At 38.3% G+C, this 21,907-nt stretch overlaps 1 protein-coding gene across 9 annotated transcripts in view; it reads right to left on the bottom strand.

Annotated features, from left to right (window-relative positions):
* Positions 1 to 357: 357 nt before the first annotated feature.
* The window catches only part of HIVEP2 (HIVEP zinc finger 2), a 193,946-nt gene continuing 172,396 nt past the window's right edge, over positions 358 to 21,907 (bottom strand). For all 9 annotated transcript variants that reach the window (XM_057527540.1, XM_057527542.1, XM_057527544.1 and 6 more), the window contains 5 exons: positions 21,326 to 21,480; positions 13,798 to 13,973; positions 10,343 to 10,444; positions 8,670 to 9,565; positions 358 to 2,838 (listed from right to left, as the gene is read on the bottom strand). In XM_057527540.1, the coding sequence (XP_057383523.1) occupies positions 2,014 to 2,838; positions 8,670 to 9,565; positions 10,343 to 10,444; positions 13,798 to 13,973; positions 21,326 to 21,480 (2,154 nt within the window). In that variant the 3' untranslated portion in view covers positions 358 to 2,013. The remainder of the gene's footprint in view (positions 2,839 to 8,669; positions 9,566 to 10,342; positions 10,445 to 13,797; positions 13,974 to 21,325; positions 21,481 to 21,907) is intronic.

The raw sequence follows: 21,907 nt of genomic DNA, 5'->3' as shown, positions 1-21,907 counted from the left end.
GAGGTTTCCCCACTGGGGGAATTTCAGACATGTATGCATACTGAGAGGGAAGCAGAAGGGGAAATGATCATTTGATTTATTCTTGACTCTTCTCAGATACCCATTCCCATGCCCAGGTTCTGAGGACCCCATTTCTAGAGCTCGCACTGTGTTGACCACTCTCTGTTCTAATCGGATGACATATGGAAGCCAGTGACTGCCTTCTCACATGTTAAAAGCGTTCATACTCTGCACACCTCGGGATAGGCAGAGCCTAGCAATTAAAAGCACAGATGGTATGTTGGTAGCCTCAAAATTTCTGCAGCAACAAAACTGGGAAATTAAAATGTAAAACAACACATAAAAACTAGACACCTCAAGCATGTAATCGTATATTTATTTCTCTTTTTAAAGAACACTCCTTAATGTAATTCAATATACAAACTTGGTTTCACAGAATTATAATCCACTATATAGCACAAAGATAACCCAGATTGTGTGTGTGTGTGTGTGTGTGTGTGTGTGCGCACACGTGCGTGTGTGCGCATGTGTTGTACCCCTTCCCTTCCTTCCATTCTTCTGAACCTACAAAGGCTCTGCCCACCGTCCACGCTAACCAAAGCCCATTCTAAATGTTATGTACAAAAGACATTATCCTCCCACAAGTTCTTTTCCCTGGAAAGCTTCTTTTCCGTTCCCCCTGAGATAGCCAGGAGTGTGACACTCTTCCCCTCTGCAGTAGGGTCAAGTGGCTTCCCCTAGAGCTGATGCCACCCCTGTTACCGTGCAGACTGGCTGACAGGAAGGGCTGGGGAGCAGGTCTCCGTGCCCTTCCCCGCTTCCACACCCACCCCTCAGTCCAAGCGCGACCCCTCTGTAGTAGCCTTAGTTCCAGTCACCATCTCGTGCAGCAAGAACCAAGGAGATTGCTAAGCCCAGGTCTTCTCCATGGGCAGCGCACAGCACTGCCTGCCAAGCCACCGGGCCGGCCGATAACCAAGCTCAAAACAGTCCCATGTGCTTTGTCACTTTAATTTTTAAAGACACCCTAGCATAGGTCTGTGGCAACCTAGTGTCCAACTGAGTTACATAAAATTGTACCAGTGATGCACTTGTACATATTTACATGGGGTGGAATGTTTTCCCATATATTTAGATGAGTATATAGATCAACATGTTCACATAAGACCAAATACTTTTAATATTATTTATAACTGATTTATAAAGCTTTGAAAAAACTCACAATAGCACATTGTTTACTTTAATGCTTTACGGTACTATCAGTTTAAAATCACAATCAGCACTTAAGTTATAGTCAATCCAGCAAACAAGAGACAAAAAAATTTACAAGAGTTAAGAACTGACTGATACATCCTTTATCTTTTTTTTAAACTAATGCATAAGTGCAGAATAAGATACTCTAGTTTAAATATCTTGTTTACAATATACATTTTTGTTCTAGTTACGCAACAGTAAATCCCATGCTTCACATAGAAAAGCAATCCACAACATTAAGAAAAAATGTACAATTTATGAAACAAAGTAAATAAATATTAGTATTACAGAATCAGAGCTGTACATAAAAGCTGTTCAGTTTTAATCATATAAAAATATGTTTTAGTGCAACCTCACATATATATTGATGCTGTTTTGCTTTACATCATTTAGATCCAAGTGTCCAAAAAAGGAAAGAAATTACATTTATTACAAAGCAGATACACAAATTCTAAAATATGTACAAATTACTGCTAAAAAATGCTTATAAGAATATAAGCAAAGTAAAGAAAAGGCACAAACATCTGTACAATTTTAAAAGTACCAGACCCAATAGGTTAATTTCAAATTTTGTTTTGGTCAGGCTCATGATGACTTGTTAATTTACCTAATTCTTTTGATATAACAAAAGTATATATAATAGCAAACTACTGTAACTTAGGACAGGCATGCTATAAACTTGATTACCTCTATTTCTAGAAAAACAAAAACAAAAACAAAGGGGAAAATGTGGAAATGAAAGTCTCCATGCATCTTAGATCAATGTAGTTGACTCTTTTCTGACGAAGGTTCCTTGTCTTCCACTGTGCTTGAGGGTAATTCTTTGCTGCCTTGAAAGCCCGACTGTTTGTCATCCAGACAACTCTTGCTGTAAAACGTGGAGTGAGCGAATGCAGTCTGTGATGTACCAAAATTGTCCTTTTCACCATCATGCAAGTCAGGGTGGGTAGCTGAGGTACAGGGCTGACCTGGCTCAGGTCCACTAAAGTGTCTAATGCTCACATGTGCACTTTCCAAGGGTTTCTGATGGGGCGCCTGCCCCCGGGCTGGCTGGTCTGCCCCCAGCAGAGCGGCCTCTTCTGTGGCAATCCGGAGGGAGGCGATGGCTTTTGTGCAAGTCTGTATGTTTTCCTCCTGTTCCCGCTCTGTTGCATTCAGGCTGTCTTCTGAAGTGCTCTGTTTCATCAGTAGCCGAGGAGAGGAGGGTGTGCTAGGTGGACCAGATGACTGCAGAGCGTGAGGAGATCGCTTCTCATGCTGCTTAGGAACCACATAGGGATCCTTGGCGAAGGAGTCCCCTGAAGCTCCTCTCTTCTCCTCAGAGCCCTCCATTGGCAGAGGCAATGTGGGTGGAGGGTGTAAACCGGAAAGGGCCGGCGGCATGGAGTGAACCATTTGGATCCCACCAACTGGCACCATGGGGATAGGAGCTCGCACTTGCTGCTGAGAGTGGAGTGGAAGATGACTGAAGACATAGTCATTAGGACCCTCAGGGAAAAGGCTGGAGCCTGGATGTTCATAAGCACCTTCTTGGTCTCCATAGAGACTGAAGTAAGGAACCTGAGGTAATCCTCTTCTTAAATTCTGCATCGGGAAACAGAGAGCACAACGCTTAGGACCCATCATGCTTCACGCTTAGGACCCATCACGCTTCACGCTTAGGTCAAGCTGTTTCATTCATTCACTCACTCACTCATTCTTTCAAGACACGTGAAGACAAAAATCAATCTAATAAATGTCTGATATTAGCAGGTATAAGCCCCTAGAATTTACCCATCATATCCCAAGGTTATATAAGAAGGCATGTTTAAATACCAGTATCTGCTGGTTAGGCTGGTGCTTAGAGCCTTACAAGTCATCCTCTCCCTCCCCTGAATTCCCTCATTCCTCCGCCCGCTATGTCCTTCGAAGCCTAATGGATCATTTTCCATCAGACATTATTATACATTCCAAACCATGGACAATAATTAAGCTTGGGCAGAGGGGCATAGAGCTGTGTTCCCAGGATCCAACGCAATAAAGTGGCTGAGCTTCACTAAGGCAGACAGGGGTCTGAACAGAACTGGAGCCAGCCCCCAGCAGAAAGGCAGATAGTACAGCTGAGAGCATAGATCCAGGCACAGCTTGGGAACAAGTTATGTAGGGTTTCTGACAGGTATCTTAGCAAAAAAAAAAAAAGAAAGAAAAGAAAAGAAAAGAAAAAAAAGACACGTGAAGACTCCCTAATCTTTTTATCCATTTTTTATTTCTCAAGACAAAAGAGATTTTCTCAGTGGTCTTTTAGGATTCTTGAAAGAGGCGGTTGGTCTGTGAAATGTTGCCTTTGCTGTTAAACAGCAATGTAATAAATCATGCAGTGTGTTTTCCACTAGGTACAGAGACACGTTCCAGCTCTGTTTTTTTCATAAGATGGAATGAAAAGAAAATAATGGATAATTACCAAAAAAACTTTACTGAGCCAAAAACCACTAATAATAGATTTTTTAATTCAAAAGGAAGTTAAAAGATTACCATCTGTTTACATACTGGGCAGATTTTTAATATTTTTCTTAAGTGTTGATGGATATAAATGGAGTGACAAGCCTGAAAATTAGCTTTCTTTTTTTTTTTTTTTTTAGTTTTCTACAGAACAGATGACAAAATGGTGGTGATAACACAAACTGGTTACTCCAGTGTGCAAGACATTGGTCTAAAGGAATAAATTCCTGCTCAGGAGACATCGAGGCAGAAGATCAGCACCAGCTTCTCCATCAAATCTTAATTCAAGGCCAGATTTTGTATGGAAACTATGCATCAAAGTAGTTAATATTAAATATTTCAAATCGTTACAACTCACATTCAACTACACAGCTGGGAACCAAAGATGATTGTGTTTTAATTCTTCTGTTTATACTACTATTTCCACTTAAATATCTTCTTGGCAATTAATGGATTAAGATACTTAAAATTGGGGGCCAGTATTCCAGACTTTATGGTCCCAGTCCTGAAAATGGAGAACTTATTTTGCATAATTGTTTCTGTAGCAAAACCCAACTTACACTGTGAGATTATCAGGTTTTAACGAGATGATGAGGTTTCAGTTACTGAGATTCATTCTTTTAATGAATCATCATCGAAAAGAGACTCACTGTATTTTTACTTTTATTTTTTTGAGAACTTAAAATCAGAGAGATACAAATGTGTCAAATATGGTAGTAATCAGGAGAGACCAAAAAATGTTCTAACTCATTTCAAGGATGTTTCAGTTCTAAAATTCAAGATATGCTCTATACCATTAATGATTTATCCAGTTCTACTTGGATCGTGAGACCAGCTCAAGAACGATAAGTTATGCATCGTCTCTGCTACTCTGTACCATGCTTGGCCCTTACCCTGTTCTGGGCTTCACCTTATTCAAACCAAAAACAAATGACTTGTGCTCAAAGTGCAGGAGAAATCATGTAATCATCAACCTTATAACCACAAGCATCTCATAAGCTAGGTAAGCGGAGAATTTTATGGTATGACAAAGAATCATTTAAATGCTACCAAAAAAAAAAAAATCCCTCTTATACTTGCTCTGGTTTAGAAAAAAGGCATGTTTCCTTCATCCATCACCACGTAAGGTGGAAGAACATAATGCCTACAATAATGACCTTTGAAGATAACCAAATGAATCTTCTTTTAATTACAGATTATCACAGATTCAAAGTTTAAAATAGAATGTAGCTTGGCTATTTTTCCATTTTGCTTTTGATTGCTATTCTGTGATGTCCACTGCACACACCTAGTCAGAACGGGGGTCTGTGAGGCAGCCAGAGACACAGCTGTCACATTGCATGAGATCTCCGCGTCAAGTCTAACAAAGGGAGTGATGAACTGTCCTCTAAAAATAGGAGGTATTCAATATGTTCAAAAGCCAATAGAATTCTGTGTTAAGAGTAAAAGTGTTATAGTCAGACCTTTACTGACCAGAAATTAAATGATTACAGTCACAGAAGCAAGTGCACAAGTACAATTCCTACCATGTAACCACTTCCACGGCTCCAAATACTGTCAGGCTTTTCCACATATCCTCTGTCCTTGAATTGACCCTTTCTTCACCCTCCAAAGAAACTCTCAAGAAGATTTTTCTACTCTAACTTTTACTCCATTTGCAACACTATTCTCATAACTTGGACCTTATCATTGTAATACCGTGAACACACTCCCATCTTATTGAAAAATCTTAATATGGAAAGATGAATAACGAATGCATGTGTGGGTTGTGTTAAGTGAATGCGTATGTGTTTGTATATCTATACATATACCCCATGTACCAGATATTTACCCCACTCATCTTTTCAACAGTGTCAGTAGGTCCTCTGGAAGCAAAGGCTCAGAAGGAGGTAGGGGTGCAAGAGGTTCAGCTGGGGGTGGTGATGGGGGATCGGGGAGTTAATGTATGTGAAGGTAATGGGAAGAGGAAGCAGGTGGTCAGCTGGGGCTGATCCAGGCTCAGCCATTGACTGGGGGCTGCAGGGGAGAACGTGGCCTTGGCTTGAAAGTGGAGGCCTAGCCTGAAGGTATGAACAGCTGGAGGCTGTCAGCTCACTGCATTCCTTACAGCTGAATGGCAGCTGAATGGCAAGTTCTTTCAAGGACAGAAATCTGCTTGGCCCAGCCCCCTGACTGCCACAAACAGATTAAGAAACTGTGGCCAAGAGGTTAATTGACTTGCTCAAGATCACACAGTGAGCAAGGAATGGAACTGTAGGACGACACTTTTACTAGACAGTGTTCATGGACACTCTGTACCGAGGACCAGGACACACTTTCTTTGTCTCCTTGCTATCTATCTACCAAAACTTTAAAAATAGAAAAGGAAAATTTTTTGTTTAAAAAAGATGAGGCCAGAAACTGTACAATTTTTTCCTCATCATCCTTGAGCCACATATGATAAACCCTCAAAAAATATTTACTGAATGAATGAATAAAAAACTCTTTTCTCTCTTCCTCTCTTCCTCCCTCCCTCTCTCTCTCTCTCTCTTTCCCTTTCTATTGTTTATCTATCTACCTTTCTATCTATCATATATCTACCTATCTATCATCTATCTTAAAATTAACACTAACCGGAGGGCATTAGGGAGGAAACAGCAGGATACTAGAATCTCAGTGACTGCGTATCACCTCCTCCAAACCTGCTCCCTGGGACCTACCACTCCAGACTGAACCAGGTAATGAGCATGCCACACTGGACCACAAGGTCCTTTCATGCCACAGTCACTGCCCTGTAAGCCCTTGGTCAATGTTAAACACCAAGGTATTGCTAATAGAATTTCCATCAAAAAGAATTATTTTTAGGGTTATTCCAATTTAATACATTCATACATTATTTAGAGAGGGGGAAGCACTCATCTACTACAGCAATCGGGAGACGTACTTCTCATAGGATCATTGATTCTTTTTTGCTCTGGCAATGAAAATCTTGTCCGTACATCATAGAAAGATGAAAACCCTCTGCAGCCCCTCCAAAACGGTGTGGTAAAGCATCAAACGGGAAGCGTTCGAGACCAAGTGTCTCTGCTTGGGGAGGATCCTCAGGGAGGATTCCAAGGTCTATTCCTTCCTATCGCATGAACAAAGCAGCCTGCTAAGAATTCTCTACAGAGGATTAAACTGGGTAATAGACCAAAGCCTCAACAGTTGGGCTTCATAAATGGTAAAGTTCAACAATTCTATTAAGTATCCAGGTGAACTGGTATTAAAAAAAAAAAAACTGGTGCAAACTCAATGACTAATAAAAACCAATCTCCTTCCAACAACAACCTTCTGGCCATAGATCCAAAATTTAGATGAAGTCCTTCAGTCTACTCCTTCACTTCCTTTGCCCAAGTTGGCTGCAAGTTGCTATTATTTTTTAATAACAATAGTGTGTTGGCACCAAAGGGTTATTTTTTGTGGCTGTAGTTGATCAGGGACAGGAGAGCCTCACCTCACACACTTCACCAGCATCACTGAGTCTATACCAGAAAAAGCATTTTACACCCTGGATGTGGTATCCTGGTATCGGAGGGATTTCTCACTCCATTCATGCTGCAATAGCATGAACTTCAGAAGAGCCCTGCTTTCTACTTAGCACCACCAAGACACAAAAAACCTGTGGAAATGTCCCTCTTTTTCTTAGCTTGCTAATTTATTCGTTTGACAAATAGTTATAAATAGTCCTGATAGCTACGCATGTTTCTGCAGTAATTGAACCATGAAGACTAAGCTGGTGGCGGGCTTGTAAACACAGGGTGCTGGGGGCAGGGGAGTGGAATGCAGCAAGGAGCTTTCCTAAAGTTCAAAAATGACAACCTAAGCATATAATTCAGGGTGGTGAAAAGGTGATGAGAGGGAGGAAGCCGACCACTAGGGCAATGATAAGACGGCAGAGCTGGGAGCTGGCAGTGCTTCCTTTGGCTGTGAAGGACAGTGCCGACCCACAGGATGGAAATCCAGAGCAAAAAGAGAATGGCAAAGAATAGAGCCCAGGAAACAAAAAGCACATTTACAGTGACCAAACTCCAAAGGTATCATTCCTCTGTCTACACTAGGTGCCTGCTTCATTCATTTTTTAAAACCCTACACAAGCTGAAAGAGACATCAAGGTCTACCACGCTGGTGGAATGAGGCAGGGCAGGTGCTTTTCTATGGATTTGCATAAGCCTACTGCCTAAATTTCATCCATGGTTGCTGCTGTTGTTATCTTAATCTATAATGAGGGCATACCATAGAAATTACCTCTGATGCTTTCTCCCTTAGCTTTCCCAACTCCCCATTCTCTGTGGGCTCAAGATCTCACTTTACAAGGGCACTCAGTAGCAGGAAGTGGTGGTACCAGGAAGAAAAGCATACATGTTCATGCTTTTCATTTATAAACATACCAAGGGGTTCATTCTCCCCTCTTCTGATCCCTCACTGGTTTCACATGTCCACTCACTGTGGGCAAAGTAATGAGTTTATTTTAAAATATTTTTTTTGATTGAAAGTCAATGCTAATGCCTGAATCAGAATCCTTACCTGGCAAAGAGTTCCATAAATGACACCTAAATGTCCCTGAGAATGTCTGTCTAGGCAGCCATGCTATTCCAAAGACTTCACCTTTTCTACTCATGCAAAGGTTTCAACTCCTGTCAATAATGAGTTAGGCTTAGAAAGCATTTAGAAAGATCTCCCCTGTTACCCGCTGGAAATGCTCTTCTCTGATGTAATACTACACTTGGGATAATACCACAGACATGTTACTGACAATAGCATGCAACAAAAATGTCTTCCTTCTATTTTCAGTAACCAAGTTTACTCCTCCCCATGAGAGAGACCCATGTCATAAAACATTTCACACTAGTGTGTCATCAAGAGACTCCAATGTGCTTGGACTTATATATTAGAAAGAGAAAGCTAATTATACTTACAGGAGGCCCCAATACAATTGGTTCTGCTTGCAAATACTGTCCCATGGACAACGGTGGGTTGTGGTATAAAGCCCTTCTGGGAGATGGTGCTCTTATGGTGGTCATGTATCTTCTCTCTCTTCTGGGAGAGAGGTCTCTTCTGGCCGTGATCTCTTTCCCAGGTGACACTGGCCTCCTTGGGGACAGATGCCTTCTTGGTGAAACATCTCTTTGTGATATCTCTCTTCTCAAGGCAGCTTCCTTTCTTGGTGAAAGATGTCTCATGGGCGACACATCTCTCCTAGGTGATAAATGTCTTCTGGGCGACAAATCTCCTTTGGGTATCAGATACCTCTTTGGTGAATTATCTCGACAGGGTGAAGAATCATATCCTGGTGAGGAATGGCGGCTGGAGGGTGAGAAGTCCCTTGGGGAGGAACTCGGCTCTGAAGACAGCATGCATTCTTCATCCATACAACTAGGGATGTCTAACCTGTCTTTGTCTGGTTCCGAGTCTGTACTTTTGCTCTGGAATAACCTCTGGTATTCTGTCATTGGAGTATCTTCACATGAGTCACTTGGTGTCATAAGCTGAGTAACCTGAATACTTGGCAAAGTAACCAAATAGCTGATCAATGAAGAATGCCCCAGGGAGCTATCAGAAGGAACCCCATGGGGCACGGCGCCAACATTCACAGGTAAGGAGGAGAATCTAGGAGGCTGGGGACTGGTGCTTCTTGATCTTGTTTTTGGTGTCAAATCTCCTTGGTCATCAAAGTCATCATCATCTTCATCATCATCATCATTATCATCTCCATCCTCACCATCCGATTCTTCAGCATCTGAGAACTGATGATCAGTTGAAATGCTGGACATGCTATGCTTCTCAGCCGCTTTGTGCAAATCTTCCATCGTTTCTGAAGCAATTGAACAAAGAGAGTGAAGATCAAGATCCAAACATGAAGGTTAGGAGCTAATTTAGGCCCCATCTCTTTCCAAAAGCTTTCCTCAACCCTCCAGCCCTTAGAGACAGTCCTATCTCTGAACTCCTATAACACACATGGGCACATACCTCTGTGACTCTAGATTGGTTCTTGTTTTTTTTTTATGTATTTAATCTGGTTTCATCTCCACCTTGTAATATGGACTCCATAGTAGGACCTTATAACTCAAGCATCATACCACTCATAGAAAACCCTCAATAAATGGGTATGTAATGTTGTTAGTGATGGTATTAGAGGAAAAAGAGAAGCAAGACTTGTCTCTACAGGTGTAAGACCTCACGAGGCCCAGCTGACCCTCAGGTTTTCTATTGAGGTTAGTGATGGATTATTTTTGCTACTAGATTTCCTCTTAATAGGAAAAATAAGACAAATTGCTTTTCAAGTTTCCCAAAAAGTTTCATAAACTTTAAATCACCATCACAACTTAAGTGCAATTAGATTTCCTTTATGGTTCTAGATAGAAGTATTTCCATAGTAAGGCCTTTCCACCTCCTCAGCCAGAACTGAAATGCATTTCTTCTCAGTAAGTTTCAAGCAATTCAATGTGTCAGACTTCTTTTCTATATTTAGTATTTAGTAAAATGAAATGTGATCAGTATCTTTTTTAAATACCTAAATTTATTTTACCACCTTGGCCACAAAGCTCCAGCATGCACAGTAAAGAGGTCAGTCAACTAAAGTATGAAATACCTGCTTCCTCGGTTTCGGTATCATCCACTGATGTCATTGAGACCCCCAACTCCAGGCATTTCTTCATGTGTGCTTTAGATTTCATATGCTTCGTTAGGTTTCCTAGAAAATACAGCCCAAAAAAGAGCAATTGGTTACCAAAATGTGATGATTGCTGCAAAATTCAGTGTGAAATGAACTGACTTGAGATAACAAAGATTTGTTTCTTGTCCCTGCCCCTTGTCTCAAACTTAAGAGGAACAATTTGGCTTCTGAAGATATTAACCCCAGACAACTTCAGCCCAATCTCAGGTTTTCTTCATTCTAGAAGACTTGTCGAAGTCTAGGGTCACAGCTTTTCAAGAGTAGGCTCAAGTACGACTGGGAATCCCAGGCTTTCCTGGTTGAGAAGGGATCTAATATCTTTGGCCCAGTTGGGCCCACCTCCTTGGACTCCATATAACCAGGATGGCACAAGCTGGGTCACACCTCTCTGAGCAACTTCAGAATGAAATATTGTCATCAACACATCCACCGGACCCCAGACCTTCTGGCATTGATCAGATATAGATTAAACTTGCAGGATCCTCACTTGTCAGAAGAAAAAATATATGCAAACTATTGGGACCAATCCTGTAAATGAATTCAAAGATCCATACAAATACTTAGCTAACTACTTATAGGAAGCATTAGTCTCAGTATTTAGCATCTATCCATCTGGCATATATCAGCAAAGTTTATGACAGCAGCTTCTAAAGTTCTGGAGCAGCAAAATTCCTTTCTTATTTATCTTGAAACTCCCACTGTTCTACGAAAAAAGAAAGAATTTTATGTCAAATATGTATTATGATGATGATAAGACATATACAATAGTCCCTTATGTAAAATGGTGTAGTACAATTGGCCCTCCATATCCACAGGTTCAGCATTCACAGATATGAAGAGCTGACTATACAGTTATACGTGTACCTAAATACATATGTGTGTTTCTATAGATTTATATAATTCTATATGGAATGTGAGAAATTATGAAAACACTGATCCAATCACCTTTGATTTAGGAGCTATGAAATTATATATATATTATTCCATGTCATATATATAACTTATCAAAAGAGATCCAGGAACTAATTCAGTTGTAAGGGCCATATTATTATCTTTGCGCTTTGACGCTGCTTTAGTAACATAGCAGCAAATGCTTTATTTTTAAGAGTAGGCTCATTTAATCTAGACGGAAACCCAGCCTGCTGAAATAGTTTATTCACCTTGTAGGAGTGTTTAGCTTACTATTAATGTAATATATGAGCCACAACTCTAAACTAGGGTACTGTTGTTTATTATTTTATTTATATTACTTTATTTTTTACTTAACGTTTGGCTTATTGCTCATATACCTATAAATTTTATGTGGTATTTTGATAACTCCAAACATAGAAATATGTTCTGGCCCTTATTGCTCTTTTTTATCAAAAAAATTATATCTACAATTTTTCTAAAGATCTAAAAAATTTTTGTAGACATATCATCAAGAATTCTACAATCTGTAAATTAATTAAATATACCTATAAATTAATGGAAATCATCTGCTTCTGTAAGGGTGCAAGTGATCTGAGTATGTGGACATATGTAGACGTTAGGTATGTCAAGATAGTTTTTTTAGATCTTAGTATGTGTTTCTTCTCCTATATTTTTCTTTCCACTCGTTTCAAGTAGGCAGTCAGGCTTTGCGCTCTCATCCTCAGGCTAGGTTTGTAGTTAGAAATAGGGCTCAGAAACAACCCCACCCTGACTTTGGCTTATTGAAGTCTTGAACATCTGAAGGATTATAGCAAAGAGAGGGGAGCAGGATGGCAGGAAAGGGCACCTGGAGAAGTGACACAGGCACAGAGGAGGTACCGGTCCTACAAGTGCGCTCTGATTCTGTGCTCAGATGACATGACAACAAGCACTTCAGCCGGAAGTGAAAACTGGCGAGGGGTTTCCCAGGATGATCTACTCTTTTTAAGATTCCAAGACATTTGTACTTTCCCGAAGGGTGACAAGGAAACTCCAGTAATGACCAAGAATAAATTATTTCCTGCTAAAACTCCAAGACAATGGTTCAAAGCCAAATTTAATTTGGGAAAAAAGAAATAGCTATGTGACGTTTCTTCACGCAGTGTTTCATGCAGCTATACCTACAGTTAACTCATATGCCCAGGGAATATCAGTTGTAATGACTGGTGGATTTGCAGTATCTCCTAAAACCAAAGTTTATATTTTCTTATGTCCCAGGGAGTCTCTCAGTGAAGTTCTACATAAAAGGTCTTGATTGTGCAAAAGTGGATGGTATTTAAAGGACCTTATGTTTATCTCCTTTGAAATGCAAATGAACACTCCTTCCCCCTCTTTCTGGCTTACAAAGAGGCTTACTTATAATATAAATATCTTTTTAATAAAGAAGAAACAGATACGTTGAGAGGCTACACATTTTTACTTCTGACAAACCAATAAAGACAATTTAGGATTTTGTGTATAAGAGAAAATAGGTACACATTTCTCTACCAAAGATTATTTTATTTGATATTTATTTTTCTTGATGGGTAGTGGAGCAGATTAATTGGCATGCAAATCTAAAGTTAAAACATTGGAAAATGTTAGTGTGAGGTTAGTGAGGGTGTGTCTAGAGGATCCATTAGTACTTCTACAGTAAGTAGTAAAACATACTTCTACAGAAGTCATCCACCTCTAATTCACTACTATTTGTATTCTGAGAACACTGGGTTTATAAACATTTTCATAATTTTATAAAATGATAGAAATATAATTGAAGCAACATTTTAGTATAAAATATTTTCATATAAATCTACCTTCTAAAACCAGATTTTTTTTAAAAAAAGAGAATATCATTTCAAGGCAAGTCTTAGTTTTATGAGATTAATAGCTGTGGCCTGAGAGTAAGAAATTGTCTCTGTGCTGATAGATACACAGAATACAAGCTATCACATTTCTATGCATAATTAATGCAAGTGTGGATGGAGGGGCCCACCGGGGAGTCTGCGGGTCTCTACATCATTTATAATCTTGAAACTGACCATGGGCACATGTTTTCTTTCCGGCTGCTGCCTTGCTTTTCTAATGCCATGGCATGGATTATCTCCCTGCAGTATTTCAATACTGGTGCAAAGATTCTGTAGACCACATAACATTTCCAACATGAGGTAATAGCTATCCAGGCAATTCTTAGCCACTTCCTTCGAGACAACTAGCCTGGACCTAAGTCTGTAGCTCTTACTTGGGTCATAAAAGGAGCCTCACTGTCTCATGTACATCCTCAGACCACTTAACATGAAGAGGAAAATACATTTTGTGGGGTCACATTTTCACAAAGAAAACCAACTAATTGTCGATGACAGTTATAAAATAGTATTCAGAATCTGGAGCAGCCATCAAAAAAAGTGTTTTTCCCCCCCAAAAAAACAAAATCAGACCTGTACCTTTTGTTTTGAAGGCGAAATTACATAACTTGCATACATAAGGCCGGACATCAGTATGAGTGCGGATATGCTTTTTGAGCATGCTCGGTTTCTTACAGCGAATCCCACATTCTTCACAAATGTACTTTCCACGTCCACGTCCTCTGACATATACATAATCTTCATTTGACTTATACCTGTTAAAAAAGGGAAAATACAGTGTGTTTCCAAATACTTTTGCATGTTATACATCAAACCAAAAGCTAATCATTTGCAAGACAAATTTTTAGGAGGGACTTTTACAAACAATTATTCAACTTTATTTCTACAAAGCCTGTGAAAACTATGCAGTAAAGTCCTGAAAGAACAGATTTGGCATTGTAAATAAAAGGGAATTTTTTTCTACATGGAGTTCAAAATGGAATTGGCTCTTCTATGAACTGTAAATATATGGACTCCGTACAGATGTTCAATGGGCTTATATAAGCCTCAAAGAGTTGCAGAGCTGTGTACCTCACTGCCTCTGGCCAAGAAACATCCAAAAAGTTATACTAGCATATTTAAATCATCACATATCATTTGTTAACATTCCATCATCTAAGATGTGCATACACAACACACATACCCCTCTGAATTTGCTAGAATAAATATAACTGATTATAGAATTCTTCATTGCAAGTTTCTACTCTATTTTTACAATCCTGGCACGAGAGTCAGAAATTTCTAGCTTACACAGGCTGAGCTGAGCTCACCAACTGTTGCGTACAGATTTGATCTGCTCTTCCCAAGGACCATGAATCTGTACTAAAGTGAAGTCTAAATTTCAAGTGGCTTCTGGAAGGTACTGTTACATAATGAAAACTAGAAATTCTATTTTTCAATCAAATTTGCATTTCTTTCTGGAAGGATTTAATAGAGAAGTTTGAAAGGATAACTGAGGTCATCTAGTTTAATTAAATCAGTTAGATGAGCAAAGTCTTAGGTAGTCACTGTAATTATCAATGGAAGAAACCTATCTAGTGCTCACCATCCATCACATTTTGTTTAGAATACAGGGAAACATGACCTATCATAGAGTATAGCAGCATTCTACTGAATAACTCAATGAATATCATTATTTCTTAAATCTCAGGCTAGAATTATGAGTCTAATGTCATTCTTGGGAAGATATTCCTTTCGAAGGGCTCTTTTTATAACTTCAAAAGGTAAAGTGACCTACAAAATGCCCTAACTCAGTGTGGACTGACTTAAAGGCACTAGATTTACAGTTTTGTTTTGTTTTGTTTTACATTCTAAGAGCACTGCAAACTTCCCTATTTTGTTCTAGCTAATCAATCATCAGAAATAAAAGCAAGTTCAACTTCATTTGTCCAATCCACTGAAGAATATTTAAGAGAGAAAATCCATCCAACATATTTAAATATCCACTCTGCTATGGATATTATTTAATCTTAACATTATCTATTTTTTGGTCAGTACCAATCCAGGTGAGAACTGAGTAGTATCATAAATATGAATAGTCAGTTTTGCATGCTTTCTGCTCCTTTAAATCTTTCCCGGGGCTTCCCTCGTGGCACAGCAGTTGAGAATCTGCCTGCCAATGCAGGGGACACGGGTTCGAGCCCTGGTCTGGGAAGATCCCACATGCCGTGGAGCAACCGGGCCCATGAGCCACAATTACTGAGCCTGCGCGTCTGGAGCCTGTGCTCCGCAACAAGAAAGGCCGCGATAATGAGAGGCCCGTGCACCGCGATGAAGAACGGCCCCCACTTGCCGCAACTAGAGAAAGCCCTTGCACAGAAACGAAGACCCAACACAGCCATAAATAAATAAATAAATAAATAAATCTTTCCCACTTAGGGACAAGGAATTTCCAAAGTCAACTTTTTCTTCAAAACTATTTTGAACTTTATCTTTCATCTCACATTGTCTTTTGTAATAAAGAAGAAGAGAACCTAAAGATGCAAAATATCTTTCATCTTTTAATATCACTATTCTCTGCCCCAAACTGGATGAAATTACCTAAGGACTATAGAATAAAACAAATAATTTTATAGAAAGCAACTTTTCTTCAGGGAAGGGTACTTTAAGCTTACTGTGGCCCAGGCCCATCATTGAACTTGATGTACAATGTATTATCTTCAAATAACACTATTTTAATGTCTCAGCTGATTAACTTGCTTCCAGAATGAAAATAGAGTAAATTTTGTATAAAATATAACTGTATTAGAAAAGTCTGCACAAATAAAATATTTACCCTTCAACAGTTCTGCAGACCCATGAATTTACTTGATACAAGAATTAATGGATTTTGAAAAAATAATTAAAAGATATGATGAATTGGAATTGACATGTATACACTGATGTGTATAAAATTGATGACTAATAAGAACCTGCTGTATAAAAAAATAAATAAAATAAAATTCAAAAATTAAAAAGAAAAATAGAAAAAAAAGAATTAATGGATTTTGAAAAAATAATTAAAAGATATGTTTAATTAAATTACTAAGTCTATGAATTAAATAGTAATAAGAAACATATACACTTAAAAATTTGGTCAGTAATACTTTTTTTTTGAACTTATCACTTTGCAATTGGCAAAATAAGAGGTGGTAACACACTTCTTGGAATAAACAGCTGATTACCACCAGGCAGAAGATGGATCACAGATTAAGGAATGATATCAATTACAGGAAAAAATCTGTAAAAAATACAAACACATGGAGGCTAAACAATACACTGCTGAATAACCAAGAGATCACTGAAGAAATCAAAGAGGAAATCAAGAACTACCTAGAAACAAATGACAGTGAAAACATGATGACCCAAAACCTATGGGAGGCAGAAAGAGCAGTTCTAAGAGGGAAGTTTATAGCAATACAATCCTACCTCAAGAAACAAGAAACATCTCAAATAAACAACCTAACCTTACACCTAAAGCAATTAGAGGAAGAAGAACAAAAAACCCCCAAAGTTAGCAGAAGGAAAGAAATCATAAAGATCAGATCAGAAATAAATGAAAAAGAAATGAAGGAAACAACAGCAAAGATCAATAAAACTAAAAGCTGCTTCTTTGAGAAGCTAAAATTGATAAACCATTAGGCAGACTCATCAAGAAAAAAAGGGAGAAGACTCAAATCAATAGAATTAGAAATGAAAAAGAAGTAACAACTGACACTGCAGAAATATAAAAGATCATGAGAGATTACTACAAGCAACTATACGCCAATAAAATGGACAACCTGGAAGAAATGGACAAATCCTTAGAAAAGCACAACCTCCTGAAACTGAACCAGGAAGAAATAGAAAATATAAACAGACCAATCACAAGCAATGAAATTGAGACTGTGATTAAAAATCCTCCAACAAACAAAAGCCCAGGACCAGATGGCTTCACAGGAGAATTCTATCAAGAATTTAGAGAAGAGCTGACACCTATCCTTCTCAAACTCTTCCAAAATATAGCAGAGGGAGGAACACCCCCAAACTCATTCTACGAGGCCACCATCACCCTGATACCAAAACCAGACAAAGATGTCACAAAGAAAGAAAACTATAGGCCAATATCACTGATGAACATAGATGCAGAAATCCTCAACAAAATACTAGCAAACAGAATCCAACAGCACATTAAAAGGATCATCCACTATGATCAAGTGGGGTTAATCCCAGGAATGCAAGGATTCTTCAATATATGCAAATCAATCAATGTGATACACCATATTAACAAATAGAAGGATAAAAACCATATTATCATCTAAGTAGATGCAGAAAAAGGTTTTGACAAAATTCAACACCCATTTATGATAAAAACCCTCCAGAAAGTAAGCATAGAGGGAACTTACCTCAACATAATAAAGGCCATATATGACAAACCCACAGCTAACATCATTCTCAATGGTGCAAAATGGAAACCATTTCCACTAAGATCAGGAACAAGACAAGGTTGTCCACTCTCACCACTATCATTCAACATAGTTTTGAAAGTTTTAGCCACAGCAATCAGAGAAGAAAAAGAAATAAAAGGAATCCAAATCAGAAAAGAAGAAGTAAAGGTGCCACTGTTTGCAGATGACATGATACTATACATAGAGAATCCTAAAGATGCTACCAGAAAACTACTAGAGCTAATCAATGAATTTGGTAAAGCAGCAGGATACAAAATTAATGCACAGAAATCTCTTGCCTTCCTATACACTAATGATGAAAAATCTGAAAGAGAAATTAAGGAAACACTCCCATGTACCATTGCAACAAAAAGAATAAAATACCTAGGAATAAACCTGCCTAAGGAGACAAAAGACCTGTATGCAGAAAACTATATGACACTGATGAAAGAAATTAAAGATAATACAAACGGATGGAGAGATATACCATGTTCTTGGACTGGAAGAATCAACATCGTGTAAATGACTATACTACGCAAAGCAATCTACAGATTCAATGCAATCCCTATCAAACTACCAATGGCATTTTTCACAGAAGTAGAACAAAATATTTCACAATCTGCATGGAAACACAAAAGACTCCGAATAGCCAAACCAATCTTGAGAAAGAAAAACGGAGCTGGAGGAATCAGGCTCCTGGACTTCAGACTATACTACAAAGCTACAGCAATCAAGACAGCATGGTACTGGCACAAAAACAGACATATAGATCAATGGGACAGGATAGAAAGCCCAAAGATAAACCCATGCACATATGGTCACTTTATTTTTGATAAAGGAGGCAAGAATATACAATGGAGAAAAGACAGCTTCTTCAATAAGTGGTGCTGGGAAAACTGGACAGCTACATGTAAAAGAGTGAAATTAGAACACTCCCTAACACCATACACAAAAATAAACTCAAAATGGATTAAAGACCTAAATGTAAGGCCAGACACTATAAAACTCTTAGAGGAAAACATAGGCAGAACACTCTATGACATAAATCACAGCAAGATTATTTTTGACCCACCTCCTAGAGAAATGGAAATAAAAACAAAAATAAACAAATGGGACCTAATGAAACTTAAAAGCTTTTGCACAGCAATGGAAACCATAAATAAGATGAAAAGACAACCCTCAGAATGGGAGAAAATATTTGCAAATGAAGCAGCTGACAAAGGATTAATCTCCAAAATTTATAAGCAGCTCATGCAGCTCAATATCAAAAAAACAAACAACCCAATCCAAAAATGGGCAGAAGACCTAAACAGACATTTCTCCAAAGAAGATATACAGATTGCCAACAAACACATGAAAGGATGCTCAACATCACTAATCATTAGAGAAATGCAAATCAAAACTACAGCGAGGTATCACCTCACACCAGTCAGAATGGCCATCATCAAAAAATCTACAAACAATAAATGCTGGAGAGGGTGTAGAGAAAAGGGGACCCTCTTGCACTGTTGGTGGGAATGTAAATTGATACAGCCACTATGGAGAACAGTATGGAGGTTCCTTAAAAAACTAAAAATAGAACTACCATACGACTCAGCAATCCCACTACTGGGCATATACCCTGAGAAAACCGTAATTCAAAAAGAGTCATGTACCACAATGTTCATTGCAGCTCTATTTACAATAGCCAGGACATGGAAGCAACCTAAGTGTCCATCGACAGATGAATGGATAAAGAAGATGTGTCACATATATACAATGGAATATTACTCAGCCATAAAAAGAAACGAAATTGAGTTATTTGTAGTGAGGTGGATGGACCTAGAGTCTGTCATACAGAGTGAAGTAAGTTAGAAATAGAAAAACAAATACCGTATGCTAATACATATATATGGAATCTAAAAAAAAAAAAATATATATATATATATATATATATATATAGTTATGAAGAACCTAGGGGCAGGGCAGGAAAAAAGAAGCAGACGTAGAGAATGGACTTGAGGACTTATATATACTACCAAATGTAAAATAGATAGCTAGTGGGAAGCAGCTGCATAGCACAGGGAGATCAGGTCGGTGCTTTGTGACCACCTAGAGGGGTGGGATAGGGAGGGTGGGAGGGAGATGCAAGAGGGAGGGGATATGGGGATATATGTATATGTATAGCTGATTCACTTTGTTATAAAGCAGAAACTAACACACCATTGTAAAGCAATTATACTCCAATAAAGACGTTAAAAAAAAAAAAAAAAAAGAAATGATTGGGACATAGCCCATAACATGGTACAATGAAATGAGGAGAAAATTAAATATGGCCCAATCCTTTTGGATCATCAAAACACAGCAATAAAATGTTCAGATATGCGTTTTCATTTGTGTCCTTCGTTAGTGGAGATGGGCTCCCCAAAGCATACAGTAACTGTGAAAGTCTCGCTAATCTAGTACAGGTTCACTGTTATGAAGAAGACTGCTGAATGTAAGGGTTGATTCAGTCACAGGGATCACTCAGTCTGTATAAAGATAAAATCTCTATTTCTCTTGTTTGTATTAAAAGATGAGGAATGTGAAAAAATAGTGAGACAAGCTTCATGACTACAAACAGCTGTGGCTTTAGTGGTGACAATACTAGGCATCCTTCCAAGGGGGCCAACCTTACCAGGGAACCAACTTTGATAATCCATCTCCAAACTGGTAAATCTATGTGAGAAATTGATACTTCATATCACCAACCACTCAACATTTTAAAGTCAAACAGATAACATTATTTTGTTCTCCAAATGTAATTAGAATAGATTCATGCTCATGGAAATACGTAAATTATAGATCTGTTGCAAAGATAAGGTAGACACATCACAATCCCCAAACGTGGTTAACGTCCTTTAAAATTTTTAAATTTTAAAGCAGAAGTCTGGGCTTTTTCTCCCCCGTGACTAGATTTAAGACATCATCTTTCTATCAAAATCTAAAACTGGACATCACACATACATGCAGTGTTTCTTAACTAGATAGACAACAAAATCATTGAACCTTATTACTTGAGTTTCTGCAACTCAGAATTCAACATTTAAAATGAAATTCCTAAAGACAGAGAAACTGTCACAGACCAGAGAAGTTTGGGGAAACATGACAACTAAATGCGAAGTGGTGCCCTGGCTTAGATACTAGAACAGAAAGAGGGTATTGAAGGAACTGGTAAAATCCCAATAAGGTCTGGACTTTAGGTAATAATAAAAACAATAAAATAAAACTAGTTTCTAGGTTTATACATGAGTGTGCATGACTGCATTTTTGTAAGCATAGAATAAAAATATGTCCTTTAGTAACACAACAAATGCCCATAAAAATAATACCAAAGAATGAACAAACTTAGACAATATCAAGAGTCCAGCAATTTAGTCAATTTCATATTAAATTAGAGGTATGAAAATTTAAGGCAGAAGTTTGAACCATATACAATAGGGACATTTTCATTAAAAGCAAGTCATGAAAGCAAGGGCACAAGCTCATTATCTATTACCAGACAGACTTCAGAAATGTGTATAGAAAAAGGAATTTGCTTTATGAGTCACACCAGAGGAGATACGACTTTTCCATGCAGACACTCAGGACCATTTATGCTGAATTTAATGGAATACTTTAAATTTGCACATGTGTTTCCTTACCCTCCTTCAAAGATTTTAATTCGAATGGGCTCAGCTTGTTTGGATCCAATATCCTTATCTCCATGAATATCTCCTTTCCCTCTTTCCTTTAAGATATTTCCCATTAGTTTCCTTTCTAGCTTGCTGCCAAATAAAAAGGTCGCATCAGGTTTCATCTGTAGGCCAAAAAGAGAGAATCATTTCGTATGCATTCCCTAAGACACAGAGGAAGCGCACACATCCCACTCTTCCATGGTCTCTGAAAATCAGCCTAAACTCCATGCTAAAAGGCTATAGGCCAGCTACATAAAATAAGGGACAACAGGGATAAAATCAGAAAAGATGACAGTTTCTACAGAATAAATTCAACATTCTGTTAAAAAAAAAACCCAACAAGACCCCACTAGCACTTACACTGTACAACACTAATAACAATGTTAAAAACATGTTCTGTTTTTGGAAGTAGCTATTCAAACAATCTCTATGCGTTTAGAAAATATTCTCAAAAATTATTAAAGAGAAATGGTAACTGAAATGAGTAAATATATTTTATATTTTATTTATTATATATTTTTGTTTAAGACCTCCGTGTACTTCTTTATT

This window comes from Balaenoptera acutorostrata, chromosome 14 (assembly GCF_949987535.1).
Source record: "Balaenoptera acutorostrata chromosome 14, mBalAcu1.1, whole genome shotgun sequence".
NCBI lineage: Eukaryota > Metazoa > Chordata > Mammalia > Artiodactyla > Balaenopteridae > Balaenoptera > Balaenoptera acutorostrata.
This window is presented reverse-complemented; position numbering and strand designations above follow the sequence as displayed.